At 33.2% G+C, this 22,201-nt stretch overlaps 1 protein-coding gene across 1 annotated transcript; it reads right to left on the bottom strand.

Annotated features, from left to right (window-relative positions):
- Window positions 1–1,732: 1,732 nt before the first annotated feature.
- LOC139889717 (protein ALP1-like) lies at window positions 1,733–18,887 on the bottom strand. The gene is made up of 2 exons (XM_071872653.1): window positions 18,707–18,887; window positions 1,733–2,910 (listed from the first exon to the last, which is right to left on the bottom strand). Exons 1-2 carry the CDS (start codon window positions 18,885–18,887, stop codon window positions 1,733–1,735), a joined length of 1,359 nt encoding a protein of 452 aa, XP_071728754.1.
- Between the last annotated feature and the right edge of the window lie 3,314 nt (window positions 18,888–22,201).

Here is a 22,201-nt window from a genome sequence, read left to right on the forward strand (position 1 = left end):
ACTAAATAATTTTATATAAAAGAAACACAAATGATATTTAGGAGGGTTGTGGAGGGTTGAAAGGTCGGGGAAAGTTACTTACAATATTTAGGAATAAACGAGGATAAAAGGTTCGCATGTTGTTGCGAGAAATGGTTACAACACGCAAATAGATAATTGGTACAAACCCTTCATTAAAATCATTTAAAAACGCGAGAAAAAAATGTATTTTAATAGAGACTATGGTATATAATTTCCCTCTATATCACGTCGACGATTACTCGATTAGTACAAATGCTAATACGAAAAATTATATAATGATAATAATAGAATAGAATAATAATAATATAAGTATAATAATAATTAATCTAAATCACATCGACGATTAGTATAAATGATAATACTAACAATTATTATACAATAATAACAATAGAGTAAAAATAGTAATAATATAATAATAACCAATATAATAATGATATAATATTTTATTATTTACTGGTGTGTAAGTCAACATCATTTGGGCCAATCAATAATGGTGTGGACTTCAACCATTTTGAGATATTTCACAACGGACCTTCATCTAGAAGGGCCAAATATTGGGCCAAAATCTATGGGCTAAAATTTTGATGAGAAAATTTATTTAATTGGATGGAAGAAAAATATTATGCTGACTTTTTAGTCTACCAAAAAACTAAATGGATGTAGAGGTCGTTGACCACATGAGTCAACTCATCCACGATATTTATAACACGCTCAATGAATTATTCAACCTGTAACCTAATACGAGTGTAATATAATGTTGAAGGGGTCTTTGCACGGCATGAGTATTGACTCTTAAGACTTTGCTAGCACTTTATTGGACTAATTAATTTTCTAGCTAATGCCATTTTCAATATAAGTACACATCAATAATATATTTATCTTTCGTTTACCCCAAATACAAGAATTTAGCACTGCTATGAAATGGTAATATAAATACCACTGCTAATGAAATGGTAATAGAAATACTGTTAGTTTGATGATTCTTTGACTTTTAGACTGTATTCTCGAGTTTTTTTTTTTTGTTTCTTTATTATAATTTTTTTTTTCAGTAGTAAAAACTGAGATGGAAAACAAACGAGTAACAAAAGAGTGGAAAAAATTGTAACAATGGATAGTATATACATGTATTAATGAGTTGTAAGAGAATTATTAGAAAGAAAAGGAATATAATTAATTTTGTCATGTATTTATAGTCATCATCATTCCATCAACGCTTTCTTACTTATCTTATGAAGAAAAGGGTATAAAACATATATAACTAATTGGTTATTTTGATTTTTTTAGTTGGACGGCAAGAGTCTTCATGCAGTTTAGTTGATAGCTTTCCAGTACAATCTTCCTTGTTTCTCAAGAGAAAATCGATATCCTTTAAATTAAGAGGCTAACTCCTGTCATAGTTGGGACAACTAGCTTATTAGTGCACTCCCTCCCAATTGAAAGAAGTAAGAAAGAGTAAGCTACAACCACTAAGACTACTCTTATCCATGACATACTGTCATGAGATCACTGACCGTCATATCATCGCCACATCAGCACCTTCTTCCCATCACTAACCAACCACTAAATACTAACATCCATGACGTACCATCACTAAATAATTATTTTTTTAAAAATTATTTTTTATTAATTAAACATTACATTATTAAACAAATAAATAATACAAATACAAACAAAAATTCGAAATATAAAATTACATTTAATAAAAATAAAACTACTGGTCGTCTTCATCCTCGTACTCGTCTTCGTCTTCGTCCTCCTCTTCATCTTGGTCCTCCTCTTCATCTTGGTTATTAGTTCCCGAAGGTCCTGCTTCGTCATTGTCATTGACATGGTCGGGAATTGCCGAAGGTCCAGCTTGTGGGATATGTCTAATACGTGCATTAGGTGGTAAATTCCAAATGTGTTCGATAAGCATGTCTCGAAGGAAACGATGAATGGTAGAATCGCGTAGTTCTTTGTCCATTCGCAAATGCATCTCAACCCTTTCTCGTATTGTTAATGCCCGATGAACGGGCTGATAATCCTCCTTTAACCCACAAAAAGGTCGACCATTATCTTCAGTTATCATGTTGTGTAAAATCACGCATGTATAGATAATGCTTTGGATTTTCTCGATATAGAATTGCCTTGCAGGATGTTTAATGATTGCAAAACAACCCTGAAGTACACCGAATGCTCGTTCAACATCCTTTCTTGCTGCCTCTTGATACCTTTTGAATTTTGATGTTTTAGGTTCAACCGTACTTTTGAACGATTTCACAAGTGTCACCCAATTCGGATAAATGTCATCCGCTAAATAATAGCCTTTTGTGAAATGTTTATCATTCACCGTATAGTTACATGGTGGAGCTCTATCTTCAAGTAACTCTTTGAATAAGTCGGATTGGTTTAACACAATGATATCATTATTAGAACCAGCTGGTCCAAAGTAAGTGTGCCAAATCCACAAATTATACGAGGCGACCGCTTCCAACATTATTGTTGGGTGACGATGATCGCCTCGTGTGTATTGACCTTTCCAAGAGACTGGACAATTCTTCCAAGCCCAATGCATACAATCTAGACTACCGAGCATGCCCGAAAAACCATGTATTTGCTCATGTTTTGTAATTAAACGTTGAACATCATGAGTATTCGATTTTCTTAAATAGTCAGCCGAAAATAAATGTATTACACTTTTGCAAAAATTTTCTAAACACTTATATGATGTGGTTTCACCGATATGCAAATACTCGTTAAAAAGATCAGGAGTAACACCGTATGCTAATTGTCGTATAGCAGATGTAATTTTTTGATAAACATTAAACCCGAGTAAATCGGTTGCATCCCGTCTTTGATGAAAATATTCAAAGTATGAGGGTAAAGGTTCTTGAGAAAAACTTAGCATACCTGCGGATATACGGTTAAAAAGTCAACGGCTTATACGAAATCGTCTTCGGAATTTATCTTCCGGAAATGTTGGTGTGTCAGAAAAGTAATTATTCCACATTAGTGCAGCCCTACCAGCCCGATCTCTATAAAAAATCTTCTTGGAGCTCTCGAAATAGGTTCTTGATTTTCATCCTCTTCTTCGGTATCTAAAAAATTAAGAAGTTTTAGTTATTTTTAAGGATAGTACGCGTTTGTTACTTGTAAGACCTCTTCGAAATCGTAATCAATATTATCTATTTTGTGAAGTGTAAAATAGTTTGGAGTATGTTTATTAATATGAAGTGTGTAAAATATGGATGTGGAGTATGTATATATATAGAGTTAGAAGTGGAAGAAAAAAAAATACAAAACATCAATATAGCCGTTTCGGGATAAAACAAAACAAAAAAATAGCCGTTTGAATGTGAAAACCGTGATCGAAAAAGTCATCCGATCCCATAGCAAAATGGAAGGCGGGTGCTCGAAGGTCGGACCATCACTGCAGTGATAGTATCGGCGTGATTCTAGGGCAGCTGGGCGGGTGGCAATGGCTGTGAATCACGGAACCGATACGAGTGGTCTAACATTTCACAAAACAAAGTTCACAAAGTTTAATAGTTATTAAAATGGACCAATCAGAATTTAATTTTGTTTATCTTCATGTTTCTCTCTCCTTATACTAGTGATCCAAGTCATTTTGTGTATATCTTTTTGTAAACTTTTAGTGAAGGAAGCATTTCTCATAAAGAAACTAAGAATAAAAAGTTTTAAATTACTTACATACAAGTAATACATTTAGTAAAAACTAGATTCGGATCGGCCGGCGCGATGCGTGAAATGTCCCGTTCTTATTGATTAAAAACATTCCATATTAATTGATTTCGTTGTGAGGTTTTGACCTCTATATGAGACGTTTTTCAAAGACTGCATTCATTTTTAAAACAAACCATAACATTTATTTCATAAATAAAGGTTTAAAAAGCTTTACGTAGATTATCAAATAATGATAATCTAAAATATCCTGTTTACACACGACCATTACATAATGGTTTACAATACAAATATGTTACATCGAAATCAGTTTCTTGAATGCAGTTTTTACACAATATCATACAAACATGGACTCCAAATCTTGTCCTTATTTTAGTATGGAAGCTCTTAGTATTCACCTGAGAATAAACATGCTTTAAACGTCAACAAAAATGTTGGTGAGTTATAGGTTTAACCTATATATATCAAATCGTAACAATAGACCACAAGATTTCATATTTCAATACACATCCCATACATAGAGATAAAAATCATTCATATGGTGAACACCTGGTAACCGACATTAACAAGATGCATATATAAGAATATCCCCATCATTCCGGGACACCCTTCGGATATGATATAAATTTCGAAGTACTAAAGCATCCGGTACTTTGGATGGGGTTTGTTAGGCCCAATAGATCTATCTTTAGGATTCGCGTCAATTAGGGTGTCAGTTCCCTAATTCTTAGATTACCAGACTTAATAAAAAGGGGCATATTCGATTTCGATAATTCAACCATAGAATGTAGTTTCACGTACTTGTGTCTATTTTGTAAATCATTTATAAAACCTGCATGTATTCTCATCCCAAAAATATTAGATTTTAAAAGTGGGACTATAACTCACTTTCACAGATTTTTATTTTGTCGGGAAGTAAGACTTGGCCACTGGTTGATTCACGAACCTATAACAATATATACATATATATCAAAGTATGTTCAAAATATATTTACAACACTTTTAATATATTTTGATGTTTTAAGTTTATTAAGTCAGTTGTCCTCGTTAGTAACCTACAACTAGTTGTCCACAGTTAGATGTACAGAAATAAATCGATAAATATTATCTTGAATCAATCCACGACCCAGTGTATACGTATCTCAGTATTGATCATAACTCAAACTATATATATTTTGGAATCAACCTCAACCCTGTATAGCTAACTCCAACATTCACATATAGAGTGTCTATGGTTGTTCCGAAATATATATAGATGTGTCGATATGATAGGTCGAAACATTGTATACGTGTCTATGGTATCTCAAGATTACATAATATACAATACAAGTTGATTAAGTTATGGTTGGAATAGATTTGTTACCAATTTTCACGTAGCTAAAATGAGAAAAATTATCCAATCTTGTTTTACCCATAACTTCTTCATTTTAAATCCGTTTTGAGTGAATCAAATTGCTATGGTTTCATATTGAACTCTATTTTATGAATCTAAACAGAAAAAGTATAGGTTTATAGTCGAAAAAATAAGTTACAAGTCGTTTTTGTAAAGGTAGTCATTTCAGTCGAAAGAACGACGTCTAGATGACCATTTTAGAAAACATACTTCCACTTTGAGTTTAACCATAATTTTTGGATATAGTTTCATGTTCATAATAAAAATCATTTTCTCAGAATAACAACTTTTAAATCAAAGTTTATCATAGTTTTTAATTAACTAACCCAAAACAGCCCGCGGTGTTACTACGACGGTGTAAATCCGATTTTACGGTGTTTTTCGTGTTTTCGGGTTTTAAATCATTAAGTTAGCATATCATATAGATATAGAACATGTGTTTAGTTGATTTTAAATGTCAAGTAAGAAGGATTAACTTTTATTTGCGAACAAGTTTAGAATTAACTAAACTATGTTCTAGTGATTACAAGTTTAAACCTTCGAATAAGATAGCTTTATATGTATGAATCGAATGATGTTATGAACATCATTACTACCTCAAGTTCCTTGTATAAACCTACTGGAAATGAGAAAAATAGATCTAGCTTCAAAGGATCCTTGGATGGCTTGAAAGTTCTTGAAGCAGAATCATGACACGAAAACAATTTCAAGTAAGATTTCCACTCAAAATAAGATTGTTATAGTTATAGAAATTGAATTAAAGTTTGAATATGATTATTACCTTGTATTATAAATATAACCTACTATAAGTAACAAAGGTTTCTTGATCTTGGATGATTACTTGGAATGGATTTAGAAAACTTGGAAGTAAACTTGCAATCTTGGAAGTATTCTTGATTTTATGAAACTAGAACTTTTGGAATTTATGAAGAACACTTAGAACTTGAAGATAGAACTTGAGAGAGATCAATTAGATGAAGAAAATTGAAGAATGAAAGTGTTTGTAGGTGTTTTTGGTAAAAATGTATGGATTAGATATAAAGGATATGTAATTTTGTTTTCATGTAAAGAAGTCATGAATGATTACTCATATTTTTGTAATTTTATGAGATATTTCATGCTAGTTTCCAAATTATGGTTCTCACATGTGTTAGGTGACTCACATGGGCTGCTAAGAGCTGATAATTGGAGTGTATATACCAATAGTACATACATCTAAAAGCTGTGTATTGTACTAGTACGAATACGGGTGCATACGAGTAGAATTGTTGATGAAACTGAACGAGGATGTAATTGTATGCATTTTTATTAAGTAGAAGTATTTTGATAAGTGTCTTGAAGTCTTTCAAAAGTGTATGAATACATATTAAAACACTACATGTATATACATTTTAACTGAGTCGTTAAGTCATCGTTAGTCGTTACATGTAAGTGTTGTTTTGAGACCTTTAGGTTAACGATCTTGTTAAATGTTGTTAACCCAAAGTTTATAATATCAAATAAGATTTTAAATTATTATATTATCATGATATTATGATATATTAATATATCTTAATATGATATATACATTTAAATGTCGTTACAACGATAATCGTTACATATATGTCTCGTTTCGAAATCCTTAAGTTAGTAGTCTTGTTTTTACTTATGTAGTTCATTGTTAATACACTTAATGATATATTTAATTATCATATTATCATGTTATATATAATATAACAATGTATTAATATGCTTCATATATATTTAGTAAGACGTGGTTATAACGATAATCGTTATATGTATCGTTTCGAGTTTCATACGTCAATAGTCTCCTTTTTAAGTATATAACTTATTGTTACTATTTTTAATGAGATACTTGATGATCATTATATCATGTTAAACATATATATTTATTCATTTATGTATCATCATGTCATATACAACTTATAGCATTCGCGAATCATTGGTCAAACTGGGTAATCAGACGTTTACAAAATTTCTGTTTCAATTAACCAAGTCTTAACAAGTTTGATTGCTTAACATGTTGGAAACATTTAATCATGTAAATATAGTTTTCATTAAACATATAATCATAGAAAGGTTTGGAAAAGTTCGGGTCACTACAATGCGGCGGGACCTTTCAGTTGCATATTCATATTTAACGTAGCGTTGCGTGTTTACAGAGTTAAAAACGCGTTGCTATTGGTGTGTTTGGATACATGTGGGTGGTACCTAGTATACGTAATGGCCTGCGCGTTTTTAACGCCAATAATATCGCGTTAAAAAGGGGGACGGAACCATCGATATGATGTAGTTACTTTGAGTTGTTTATTATACGTGTATATGTATGTATGAAAGATAACCCGAAATATTTATCGTTTTTTTTAAGAAACGTCAGTTTAGCGTATAGTTAGTTACGTTGTGTTCTTAAACTTATTTCGAGCCGAACGGTGACTTCGGAAAAAATTAACTCGCGGCGGGAGGGAAGATACGGTCCGTTAAAAACTTGGGTGGAGTTTATTTAAGTTTTTTGAAAAAATTACGCTGTTGGTCACTCATGTTTGTCATATATTTCACATTAGCCACTAACGTTTATTTTGAACGCAGTTGGTCACCAAACTATACACATGTTTCGTGGTTGGGTCACTCGGTCTGACAGATGTTAAACTATTCCGTTAAAGTTAATCATGTGCCTTGCACGTGAGGGTATTATGGTCATTTCAGTATTCTTTTTCATTTTAACTAATCTTCTTCTCACTTTATTCTTTACAAATTTTATCTGTGTATAAGGTTGTTAATTTGGTTCTTCACCAAATCCAGATCTAAAAGAAAAAAAAAATGCCTAATCAATTCTTCAACAAACTCAGATCTCGTAATTAACGTCATTTTTTGTTTAAAGAGGGACTCGCTATTTAAACCCACGGTCAAATCGCATGAATCTGCAAACACCTCCGATCTCGCCGGAAACATGTGGATTGACAAACGGGTTTCTTAGATCTGGTAAAGAAAATGAACGGGTTTAACAAACGGATAGCGTTTCTGTTTGGATTGACGAACGGTTTCGCACATAAAGGGTTTGCTTTTTGTTAACGAAAAAGAAAATGGTGTGGGATACAACGGCGACGGCGGTGGTGGTTTGCAATTAGGTTTTTGTAGTGACCCAAACTTTTCCATGTATATATATATTAAATGAAATTGTTATTTACATGATTAAGTGTTTCCAACATGTTAAGTAATCAAACTTGTTAAAACTTGTTTAAATGAAATAGGTTTCATATAGACAATTGACCACCCAAGTTGACAAGTGATTCACGAACGTTAAAACTTGTAAAAACTTTATGATGACATATATATGGATATATATATAGTTAACATGATATTATGATAAGTATGTATCTCATTAGGTATTTTAACAATGAGTTATATACATAAAAATGAGACTATTGAATTAAGAAACTCGAAAACGATATATATAACAATTATCGTTATAACAACGTCTTACTAAATACATATGAATCATATTAAGATATTGATACACTATATTTAATCATGATAAATGATAAGTAAACATGTCATTAAGTGTATTAAACGATGAACTACATATGTAAAAACAAGACTACTAACTTAATGATTTCGAAACGAGACATATATGTAACGATTATCGTTGTAACAACATTTAACTATATATATATCATACTATGATATATTAATATATCATAATATCATGATAATGTAATAATTTAACATCTCTTTAGATATAATAAATAATGGGTTAATAACATTTAACAAGATCGTTAACCTAAAGGTTTCAAAACAACACTTACATGTAACGACTAACGATGACTTAACGACTCAGTTAAAATGTATATACATGTAGTGTTTTAATATGTATTCATACACTTTTGAAAGACTTCAAGACACTTATCAAAGTACTTCTACTTAACAAAAATGCTTACAATTACATCTTCATTCATTTTCATCAACAATTCTACTTGTATGCACTCATATTTGTACTCGTACAATACACAGCTTCTAAATGTATTTACTATTGGTATATACACTCCAATGATCAGCTCTTAGCAGCCCATGTGAGTCACCTAACCATGTGGGAACCATCATTTAACATCTAGCATGAAATATCTCACAAAATAATAAACTAATGGAGCCTATATGGTGACACCATAATTCACGTGAATGAACACACACATACACACTTTCATTTTGCAGCTTACATGCATCAAACTACTCTCTCTCAAGTGTTCTTCCATTGTTCTAAGTGTTCTTCATCATCTTCATCAAAATCTAGCTCAATCTAGTTCATAAATCCATACATAAACCAAGTTATAAAACAACTACTCAAGAACACACCAACAACACTTCCAAGTTTGCTAGCTTACTTCCAATCTTGCAAATCCACTTTGAGTGATCATCCAACCTCAAGAAATCTTTCTTATTTACAATAAGATATCTTTCTAATACAAAGTAATACTCATATTCAAACTTTGATTCAATTTCTATAACTTTAACAATCTTATTGCGAGTGGAAATCTTACTTGAACTTGTTTTCGTGTCATGATTCTACTTCACGAACTTTCAAGCCATCCAAGGACCCTATAAAGCTAGATCTATTTTTCTCATTTCCAGTAGGTTTATCCACAGAACCTGAGGTAGTAATAATGTTCATAACATCATTCGATTCATATATATAAAACTACCTTATTCGAAGGTTTAAACTTGTAATCACTTAAACATAGTTTAGTTAATTCTAAACTTATTCGCAAAGAAAAGTTAATCCTTCTAACTTGACATTTAAAATCAACTAAACACATGTTCTATATCTATATGATATGCTAACTTAATGATTTAAAACCTAAAAACACGAAAAACACCGTAAAACCGGATATACGCCGTCGTAGTAACACCGCGGACTGTTTTTGGGTTAGTTAATTAAAAATATGATAAACTTTGATTTAAAAGTTGTTCTTCTGGGAAAATGATTTTTCTTATGAACATGAAACTATATCCAAAAATCATGGTTAAACTCAAAGTGGAAGTATGTTTTCCAAAATGGTCATCTAGACGTCGTTATTTCGACTGAAATGACTACCTTTACAAAAACGACTTGTAATCTATATATCCGACTATAAACTTATACTTTTTCTATTTAGATTCATAAACTTAAGTTCAATATGAAACCATAGCAACTTGAATCACTCAAAACGGATTTAAAACGAAGAAGTTATGGGTAAAGCAAGATTGGATAATTTTACTTGTTGTAGCTACGTGAAAATTGGTAACAAATCTATATTAATCATATCCTAGCTAACTTATATTATATAATACATATATTCTAATATATTATGTAATTTTGGGATACCATACACACGTATACAAATGTTTTGACATATCATATCGACCCATGTATATATATTATTTGGAACAACCATAGACACTCTATATGCAGTAATGTTTGAGTTAGCTATACAGGGTTGAGGTTGATTCCAAAAATATATATACTTTGAGTTGTGATCTAGCCTGAGACATGTATACACTGGGTCGTGGATTGATTCAAGATAATATATATCAATTTATTTCTGTACATCTAACCGTGGAAAACTAGTTGTAGGTTACTAACGAGGACAGCTGACTTAATAAACTCAAATCATTAAAATGTAATAAAAATGTTGTAAATATATATTTTGAACATACTTTGATATATATGTACATATTTGTTATATGTTAGTGAATCGACCAGTGGCCAAGTCTTACTTCCCGACGAAGTAAAAATCTGTGAAAGTGAGTTATAGTCTCACTTTTAAAATCTAATATTTTGGGATGAGAATACATGCAGTTTTATAAATGTTATACGAAATAGACACACGTAAATGAAACTACATTATATGGGTGAATGATCGAAGCCGAATATGCCCCTTTTGCTTGGTAGCCTAAGAATTAGTAAACCGATCTACTAATTGACGCCAATCCTAAAGATAGATCTATTGGGCCTAACGAACCCCATCCAAAGTACCGGATGCTTTAGTACTTCGAATTCGTTTTTATCATGTCCGAAGAATTTCCCGGAATGATAGGGGATATTCTTATATGCATCTTGTTAATGTCGATTATCAGGTGTTCACCATATGAATGATTTTTATCTCTATGTATGGGATGTATAGTGAAATATGAAATCTTGTGGTCTATTATTACGATTTGATAAATATATAGGTTAAACCTATAACTCACCAACATTTTTTGTTGACGTTTAAAGCATGTTTATTCTCAGGTGATTATTAAGAGCTTCTACTGTTGCATGCTAAAATATGGACAATATTTGGTGTCAGCATGCTTGTATAATATTGTTTAAAACTGCATTCGAGATTTACTTTGTTGTAACAAATTAATATTGTAAACCAATATGTATTGGTAGTGTGTAAGTGTGATATTTTTAGATTATCATTTCTGGATAATCTAAGTGGTGTCCTTTTAACCTTGTCGATAAAATAAAGGTTATGGTGTGTTTTAAAAACGAATGCAGTCTTTGAAAAACATCTCATATAGAGGTCAAAACCTCGCAACGAAATCAATAAATATGGAACATTTATAATTAATATGAACGGGACATTTCAGTTGGTATGCGAGCGTTGGTCTTAGAGAACTAGAAAATTTGCATTAGTGTGTCTAATGCATTAGTGAGTCTAGACATCGACCATGTTTCTTTAAAAATGATTGCTTAATATTTTTTGTTGGAAGCTACAAATTGTAACATGTAAATATTATGTGATATATTAATCTCTTAACGTGTTTGATATTGTGTGATAGATGTCTACCTCTAGTACAAATCCCATCGACTCACCTAATAATAATGAAGAGTCGAATATATTTTGGGAAGATTCACAAATTCCCGAAGAGGAACCGGAAGAGGAGGAACCGGAAGAGGAGGAACCGGAAGAAGAAGAGGTTCCGAAGGAAGAAATATTGATACCTACAGTAAATCAATTAAATAAAAGAAAATCCTCAACCAACGGACCAAAGTTAAAAATGGTCAATGGTGTTTCCGCCGAGGAAGCAAAATATTGGGAAGATTACCAATTTTCCGATGAATCGGATCCCGATGAGGATTCCGATGATGTTATAGAAATTACCTCGACCCAATTTAATAAAACAAAAGAAAATAATAAGGGAAAAGGTATAAAAATAGAGAAACCTGATTCCAACCCCGATGAACTTTATATGTATCGGCAACATCCGTATTTCCTAAAATGTAACAATAACCCGGGAACCTCTAAACCACCAAGTTTTTCTAAACCTTTGTGGAAAACGACGGCTCGTATTAGAGGAACACCATATATCCCTAGAAAATTAGGAAAACGAACCAAGTCCGAAGAAGAAGAAATCAGTGATTCAGATTAGAGGGTTGTAATCATGTTATGTATTATACGTATTATAGTGTGCTTGTACTTTTATGTTCTATGTAAAAATTGCTTGCATTGTTTGTTAATTATCTTTTACGAATCTAATCCTTGTCTATTTTACAGTATAAAAACAAAATGGACGTTAAGAGTAGACAACTGAATATTTTAGAAGACCTACCAGAGGATATGATTGAGGAAATCTTTCTAGAGTCGGTCAGAATTCATCAGCACAATTAGTTATGGCAAAATTAACTTGTCAAACATTTGAAAGACTTTCCAGAAATGCCTTAGTTTATAAAAGGCTTTCCTTTGATAGGTGGGGTATATCACATTGGGGAGACTGTAAGTTACACCGTGTTTTTTTTAAAGCGTTAAATGCGGGGAACCCAAATGCAATTTTACGCTACGAGTTAAGAACCTATTTTGACTCAACATATCCCAACATAGGATTTCGTGAGTTAGAAAGAGCTACTAACATGCAACATAAAGAAGCATGTTATGCTTACGGGTTAGTGATGTTCGCTTCTTACCAAAGTGAGAAAAAAAACATCGGATTACAACTTTTAAATAAAACCTTCCCACAAGTGACGGATCCAGTAGTTAGGGTGAGAAACAAGGTTTTTAGATTATTATGGGTTGTTGGACATTACGAAACCCTCGTTCTTTTGACGACATTACAACATGTTGCCTAGCCAATGGTCATAACGGTTACTTTCCACAAGACCAAGGATGGGAAGTCGTCTTAGTAAAACCAGAATGCATGACTTGTTTCTGGACTTATGAATTACGTGTTTTTATTGCCTTTGCTGAACAACTTGCGTATTAACTAGGATTGTTGTCACAACTATTTTGTATAATAGTGATTGTGTGCTATATTTCATGCTATATGTATAATAGCGGTATTGTAAGTTTGTAAATCTTTGTATAAAAGTTTGAATGCGAAATATTAGTATAATCAGTTTTTTCATATAGAATTGTAGTAGTTGAATTGTATATTAGCTACTAAGTATGAACTTAACGGGTAGGTACTATCCGAATTAAAACTATAAAACGCTAATATGAAGAAAAAACTTTTATAAATGAGTTCATACTATGCTACGAAATACTATTGACTACTCTTAAAATTCTATATGATTAACTTAATTATTTTGGGCTATTTTTGAAGGAAATGGCACCGACGACTCGTCAGAATTTGAACATGAGTGAGGAAGACTTCCGTGTTTTCCTTGCTGCAAACATAGCCGCAGTACAGGATGCGATGCAAAAAAACAATAACTCTGGATCTAGCAGTGGAACAAATTCTACAAGAAATCGTGTAGGATGCTCCTACAAAGAATTCACTGCCTGCAAACCTTTGGAATTTGATGGAACCGAAGGACCAATTGGATTGAAATGGTGGACCGAGAAGGTCGAATCGGTGTTTGCCATAAGTAAGTGTACTGAAGAGGACAAAGTTAAGTACGGTACGCATACCTTTACAGGTACTGCGTTAACGTGGTGGAACACCTATCTTGAACAGGTAGGACAAAATGCTGCTTACGCATTACCGTGGTTGGCATTCAAGCAATTGATGAACGAGCAGTACCGTCCTAGGAACGAAGTCAATAAGCTCAAGTTAGAACTTAGAGAGTTACAAACACAAGGGTTTGACATTACCACATATGAACGACGATTCACAGAGTTGTGCCTATTATGTCCGGGAACGTTCGAAGATGAAGAAGAGAAGATCGACGTGTTTATAAAAGGGTTACCAGTAAGGATTCAAGAAGATGTGAGTTCACACGAGCCCGCTTCCATACAAAAGGCAAGTCGAATGGCTCATAAACTCATAAATCAGATTGAGGGAAGAATTAAAGAGCAGGCGGCCGAAGAAGCCAACACAAAACAACTCAAGAGGAAGTGGGAGGAAAACGGTGACAAGAGTCACCAGTACAACAACAATAAAAATTACAACCACAATCGCAACAACTATCCAAACAACCGCAACAACAATCGCAACAATAACCGCAATCCTAACAATAATTACAACAAACGTCCCAACAACAACAACAACTACAACAACCGTTTCAATAACAATAACAATCCCAGCAACAACTTCAATAACAACAACGGCAACAAAAACCAAAATCAGTCATGTCATAGGTGTGAAGAAAATCACCCGGGGTTTTGCACGACATTTTGCAACAGGTGTAAAAGAAATGGTCATAGCGCGACAAAGTGTGAGTTTTACGTACCAAGGTTTTACAGAATTAAAGGAACAAATAGTGTCGAAACAAGTAATGCTGGAACGAATAGTGTCGGAGCAAGTAATACCAACGCTGTTTGTTATAAATGTGGAAAACCAGGCCACATTATTAGAAATTGCCCAAAACAAGGGAATACTAATGGGCAGGGCTGCGGAAGAGTTTTCAATATTAATGTGGCAGAAGCACAGGAAGACCCGAAGCTTGTTACGGGTACATTTTTTATTGACGATAAATCTGCTTATGTTTTATTTAATTCGGGTGCGGATAGAAGCTATATGAGTAGAGATTTTTGTGCTAAATTAAGTTGCCCATTGAGGCCTTTGGATAGTAAATTTTTACTCGAATCAGCAAATGATAAATTAATTTCAGCAGATAATATATGTCGGGATAGAGAAATTAAACTGGGTGATGAAACGTTTAAGATTGATTTAATACCAGTCGAGTTAGGGAGTTTTGATGTAATAATTGGCATGGACTGGTTGAAAAAGGTGAGAGCAGAGGTCGTTTGTTACAAAAATGCTATTCGCATTATGCGTGAAAAAGGAAAACCTTTAATGGTGTACGGAGAAAAGAACAACGCGAAATTAAATCTTATTAGTAGTTTAAAGGCGCAAAAACTAATAAGAAAAGGTTGTTACGTCATTCTAGCACACATCGAGGAAGTTAAGCCTGAAGAAAAGAACATCAGTGATGTTCCCGTCGCAAAAGAATTTCCCGATGTATTTCTGAAAGAATTACCAGGATTACCCCTACATCGATCCATTGAATTTCAAATAGACCTTGTACCAGGAGCTACACCAATAGCTCGTGCTCCATACAGACTCGCACCCAGTGAAATGAAAGAATTACAAAGTCAGTTACAGGAACTTTTAGAACGTGGTTTCATTTGACCAAGCACATCACCGTGGGGAGCTCCTGTTTTGTTTGTCAAGAAGAAGGATGGTACATTTAGGTTGTGTATCGACTACCGAGAGTTGAACAAACTTACCATCAAGAACCGCTACCCACTACCGAGAAACGACGACTTATTTGATCAACTACAAGGCTCGTCAGTTTATTCGAAGATTGATTTACGTTCTGGGTATCATCAAATGCGGGTGAAGGAGGATGATATTCCAAAGACTGCTTTTAGGACGCGTTACGGTCATTACGAGTTTATGGTTATGCCGTTTGGGTTGACTAACGCACCAGCTGTGTTCATGAACCTCATGAACCGAGTGTGTGGACCATACCTTGACAAGTTTGTCATTGTTTTCATCGATGACATACTTATTTACTCAAAGAATGACCAAGAGCACGAAGAACATTTGAGAAAAGTGCTAGAGTTGTTAAGGAAAGAAAAACTGTACGCTAAGTTTTCAAAGTGTGCATTTTGGTTGGAAGAAGTTCAATTCCTCGGTCATATAGTGAACACAGAAGGTATTCAGGTGGATCCAGCAAAGATTGAAACCTTTGAAAAGTGAGAAACCCCGAAAACTCCGAAACACATACGCCAATTTTTAGGGCTAGCTAGTTATTACAGGAGATTCATCCAAGATTTTTCCAAAATAGCAAAACCCTTGACTGCATTAACGCATAAAGGGAAGAAATTTGAATGGAAGGATGAACAAGAGAAAGCGTTTCAATTGTTAAAGAAAAAGTTTACTATGGCACCTATATTGTCATTACCTGAAGGGAATGATGATTTTGTGATATATTGTGACGCCTCAAAGCAAGGTCTCAGTTGAGTATTAATGCAACGAACGAAAGTAATTGCTTATGCGTCTAGACAATTGAAGATTCACGAGCAGAATTATACGACGCATGATTTGAAATTAGGCACGGTTGTTTTTACATTAAAGACTTGGAGGCACTACTAATATGGGGTCAAAAGTATTATATATACCGACCACAAAAGTCTTCAACACATATTTAATTAGAAACAACTGAACATGAGGCAGCGCAGGTGGATTGAATTGTTGAATGATTACGACTTTGAGATTCGTTACCACCCGAGGAAGGCAAATGTGGTAGCCGACGCCTTGAGCAGAAAGGACAGAGAACCCATTCGTGTAAAAGCTATGAATATAATAATTCACACTAACCTTACTACTCAAATAAAGGAGGCGCAACAAGGAGTTTTAAAAGAGGGAAACTTAAAGGATGAAATACCCAAAGGATCGAAGAAGCATCTTAATATTCGGGAAGACGGAACCCGGTATAGGGCTGAAAGAATTTGGGTACCAAAATTTGGAGATATGAGAGAAATGGTACTTAGAGAAGCTCATAAAACCAGATACTCAATACATCCTGGAACGGGAAAGATGTACAAGGATCTCAAGAAACATTTTTGGTGGCCGAGTAAGAAAGCCGATGTTGCTAAATACGTAGGAGAATGTTTGACGTGTTCTAAGGTCAAAGCTGAGCATCAGAAACCATCAGGTCTACTTCAACAACCCGAAATCCCAGAATGGAAATGGAAAAACATTACCATGGATTTCATCACTAAATTACCAAAGACTGCAAGTGGTTTTGATACTATTTGGGTAATAGTTGATCATCTTACCAAATCAGCACACTTTCTACCAATAAGAGAAGATGACAAGATGGAGAAGTTAGCACGACTGTATTTGAAGGAAGTCGTCTCCAGACATGGAATACCAATCTCTATTATCTCTGATAGGGATGGCAGATTTATTTCAAGATTCTGGTAGACATTACAGCAAGCATTAGGAACTCTTCTAGACATGAGTACTGCCTATCATCCACAAACTGATGGGCAGAGCGAAAGGACGATACAAACGCTTGAAGACGTGCTACGAGCATGTGTTATTGATTTCGGAAACAGTTGGGATCGACACCTTCTGTTAGCAGAATTTTCCTACAATAACAGCTACCATTCAAGCATTGAGATGGCGCCGTTTGAATCACTTTATGGTAGAAAGTGCAGGTCTCCGATTTGTTGGAGTGAAGTGGGGGATAGACAGATTACGGGTCCGGAGATAATACAAGAACGAAATTTATAATACATCAACACCTTCAACTGCTTAAAATTTCGGGACGAAATTTATTTAACGGGTAGGTACTGTAGTGACCCGAACTTTTCCATGTATATATATATTAAATGAAATTGTTATTTACATGATTAAGTATTTCCAACATGTTAAGCAATCAAACTTGTTAAAACTTGTTTAAATGAAATAGGTTTCATATAGACAATTGACCACCCAAGTTGACCGGTGATTCACGAACGTTAAAACTTGTAAAAACTTTATGATGACATATATATGGATATATATATATATAGTTAACATGATATTATGATAAGTATATATCTCATTAGGTATTTTAACAATGAGTTATATACATAAAAATGAGACTATTGAATTAAGAAACTCGAAAACGATATATATAACGATTATCGTTATAACAACGTCTTACTAAATACATATGAATCATATTAAGATATTGATACACTATGTTTAATCATGATAAATGATAAGTAAACATGTCATTAAGTGTATTAAACAATGAACTACATATGTAAAAACAAGACTACTAACTTAATGATTTCGAAACGAGACATATATGTAACGATTATCGTTGTAACAACATTTAACTATATATATATCATACTATGATATATTAATATATAATAATATCATGATAATGTAATAATTTAACATCTCTTTATATATAATAAATAATGGGTTAACAACATTTAACAAGATCGTTAACCTAAAGGTTTCAAAACAACACTTACATGTAACGACTGTAGGATCGATTTTAGGTCCACCACCATGTACAACATATAAGCTCGTGAGTTCCACATTACTTTAAAACCAATTGGTGATAGAGGAAGGTTCTCATGGACTTATATATGCACATTTAGTTCTTTCCATATCCGATGTGGGATACACAAACCGATTAGCTCCAACAATCACCCCTTTAATCTGTTTGTTCATGCACTCGTATCATATAACGTAGCTTTCTACCTCGAACCCGTTCATTTACATCCCGACTTTTCCCGGACACCCGACCTCTTCCCCTGGTCACGTCCACAGTCACCCCAATATGAACCGCCGCTGCCACAATGATTACACCCCTGCCACCTGCTCTGATACCATTTGTAGGATCGATTTCAGGTCCACTACCATGTACAACATATAAGCTCATGAGTTCCACATTACTCTAAAACCAATTGGTGATAGAGGGAGGTTCTCATAGACTTATATATGCACATTTAGTTCTTTCCATATCCGATGTGGGATACACAAACCGATTAGCTCCAACAACGACTAACGATGACTTAACGACTCAGTTAAAATGTATACACATGTAGTGTTTTAATATGTATTCATACACTTTTGAAAGAATTCAAGACACTTATCAAAGTACTTCTACTTAACAAAAATACTTACAATTACATCCTCATTCATTTTCATCAACAATTCTACTCGTATGCACTCGTATTTGTACTCGTACAATACACAGCTTCTAAATGTATTTACTATTAGTATATACACTCCAATGATCAGCTCTTAGCAGCCCATGTAAGTCACCTAACCATATGGGAACCATCATTTAACATCCAGCATGAAATATCTCACAAAATAACAAACTAATGGAGCCTATATGGTGACACCATAATTCACGTGAATGAACACACACATACACACTTTCATTTGCAACTTACATGCATCAAACTACTCTCTCTCAAGTGTTCTTCCATTATTCTAAGTGTTCTTCATCATCTTCATCAAAATCTAGCTCAATCTAGTTCATAAATCCATACATAAACCAAGTTATAAAATAACTACTCAAGAACACACCAACAACACTTCCAAGTTTGCTAGCTTACTTCCAATCTTGCAAATCCACTTTGAGTGATCATCCAACCTCAAGAAATATTTCTTATTTACAGTAAGATATCTTTCTAATACAAGGTAATACTCATATTCAAACTTTGATTCAATTTCTATAACTTTAACAATCTTATTGCGAGTGGAAATCTTACTTGAACTTGTTTTCGTGTCATGATTCTACTTCAAGAACTTTCAAGCCATCCAAGGATCCTTTGAAGCTAGATCTATTTTTTTCATTTCCAGTAGGTTTATCCACAAAACCTGAAGTGGTAATAATGTTCATAACATCATTCGATTCATATATATAAAACTACCTTATTCGAAGGTTTAAACTTGTAATCACTAGAACATAGTTTAGTTAATTCTAAACTTGTTCGCAAACAAAAGTTAATCCTTCTAACTTGACTTTTAAAATCAACTAAACACATGTTCTATATCTATATGATATGCTAACTTAATGATTTAAAACCTGAAAACACCAAAAACATCGTAAAACCGGATATACGCCGTCGTAGTAACACCGCGGGCTGTTTTTTGGGTTAGTTAATTAAAAACTATGATAAACTTTGATTTAAAAGTTGTTCTTTTGAGAAAATTATTTTTCTTATGAACATGAAACTATATCCAAAAATCATGGTTAAACTCAAAGTGGAAGTATGTTTTCCAAAATGGTCATCTAGACGTCGCTATTTCGACTAAAATGACTACCTTTACAAAAATGACTTGTAATCTATACATATGACTATAAACTTATAGTTTTTCTGTTTAGATTCATAAACTTAAGTTCAATATGAAACCATAGCAACTTGAATCACTCAAAACGGATTTAAAACGAAGAAGTTATGGGTAAAGCAAGATTGGATAATTTTACTTGTTGTAGCTACGTGAAAATTGGTAACAAATCTATATTACTCATATCCTAGCTAACTTATATTATATAATACATATATTCTAATATATTATGTAATCTTGGGATACCATAGACACGTATACAAATGTTTTGACATATCATATCGACCCATGTATATATATTATTTGGAACAACCATAGACACTCTATATGCAGTAATGTTTGAGTTAGCTATACAGGGTTGAGGTTGATTCCAAAAATATATATACTTTGAGTTGTGATCTAGCCTGAGACGTGTATACACTGGGTCATGGATTGATTCAAGATAATATATATCAATTTATTTCTGTACATCTAACCGTGGACAACTAGTTGTAGGTTACTAACGAGGACAGCTGACTTAATAAACTCAAATCATTAAAACGTAATAAAAATGTTGTAAATATATATTTTGAACATACTTTGATATATATGTACATATTTGTTATAGGTTCGTGAATCGACCTGTGGCCAAGTCTTACTTCCCGACGAAGTAAAAATCTGTGAAAGTGAGTTATAGTCTCACTTTTAAAATCTAATATTTTGGGATGAGAATACATGCAGTTTTATAAATGTTTTACGAAATAGACACACGTAAATGAAAGTACATTATATGGGTGAATGATCGAAGCCGAATATGCCCCTTTTGCTTGGTAGCCTAAGAATTAGTAAACCGATGTACTAATTGACGCGAATCCTAAAGATAGATCTATTGGGCCTAACGAACCCCATCCAAAGTACCGGATGCTTTAGTACTTCGAATTCGTTTTTATCATGTCCGAAGAATTTCCCGAAATGATAGGGGATATTCTTATATGCATCTTGTTAATGTCGATTATCAGGTGTTCATCATATGAATGATTTTTATCTCTATGTATGGGATGTATAGTGAAATATGAAATCTTGTGGTCTATTATTACGATTTGATAAATATATAGGTTAAACCTATAACTCACCAACATTTTTTGTTGACGTTTAAAGCATGTTTATTCTCAGGTGATTATTAAGAGCTTCAGCTGTTGCATGCTAAAATATGGACAAGATTTGGTGTCAGCATGCTTGTATAATATGGTTTAAAACTGCATTCGAGATTTACTTTGTTGTAACATATTAATATTGTAAACCAATATGTATTGGTAGTGTGTAAGTGTGATATTTTTAGATTATCATTTCTGGATAATCTAAGTGGTGTCCTTTTAACCTTGTTGATAAAATAAAGGTTATGATGTGTTTTAAAAACGAATGCAGTATTTGAAAAACGTCTCATATAGAAGTCAAAACCTCGCAACGAAATCAATTAATATGGAACGTTTATAATCAATATGAATGGGACATTTCAGTTTTATCTTTAGCTTTGTTAATTTCTTTACATAGATGATTGAAATCATGAGTTTGTATATGTGTTTGGATCTATATGTATTACTTGTATTTTGTGAATAAAAAATTTGAAGGTGTGAATATTGTTGAGACGCTGCTTGATTTTGATGTATGAATTTTGTCCATTGAAGGTATGAATATGAATTTTGTTTGGATCTATATGTATGGATTTTTGTTTCTGCTGCTTGATTTTGATGGTGATGAAAATGAAGTGAAGATGAAATGCAAATGATGAAAGGTTGGGTTAGATGTGTATGTTACTTTGAGTTGAGGAATAAAAAAATTTGATGATAGTGGGGGTAACATGTGATTAGCAGCAAACGCGCTTGTTTATTTAGGTGTTTATTAATTTAGGTGTTT

Source organism: Rutidosis leptorrhynchoides, chromosome 2 (assembly GCF_046630445.1).
Source record: "Rutidosis leptorrhynchoides isolate AG116_Rl617_1_P2 chromosome 2, CSIRO_AGI_Rlap_v1, whole genome shotgun sequence".
NCBI lineage: Eukaryota > Viridiplantae > Streptophyta > Magnoliopsida > Asterales > Asteraceae > Rutidosis > Rutidosis leptorrhynchoides.

Bases quoted from the DNA above. Each gene is read 5' to 3' on its own strand.
- LOC139889717 (XM_071872653.1), bottom strand. From the start codon at position 18,887: ATGAGCTTATATGTTGTACATGGTAGTGGACCTGAAATCGATCCTACA. The intron at 2,911-18,706 runs GTAGAAAGCTAC...GTATATCCGCAG, and splicing joins TGTAAATGAACGGGTTCGAG to GTATGCTAAGTTTTTCTCAA.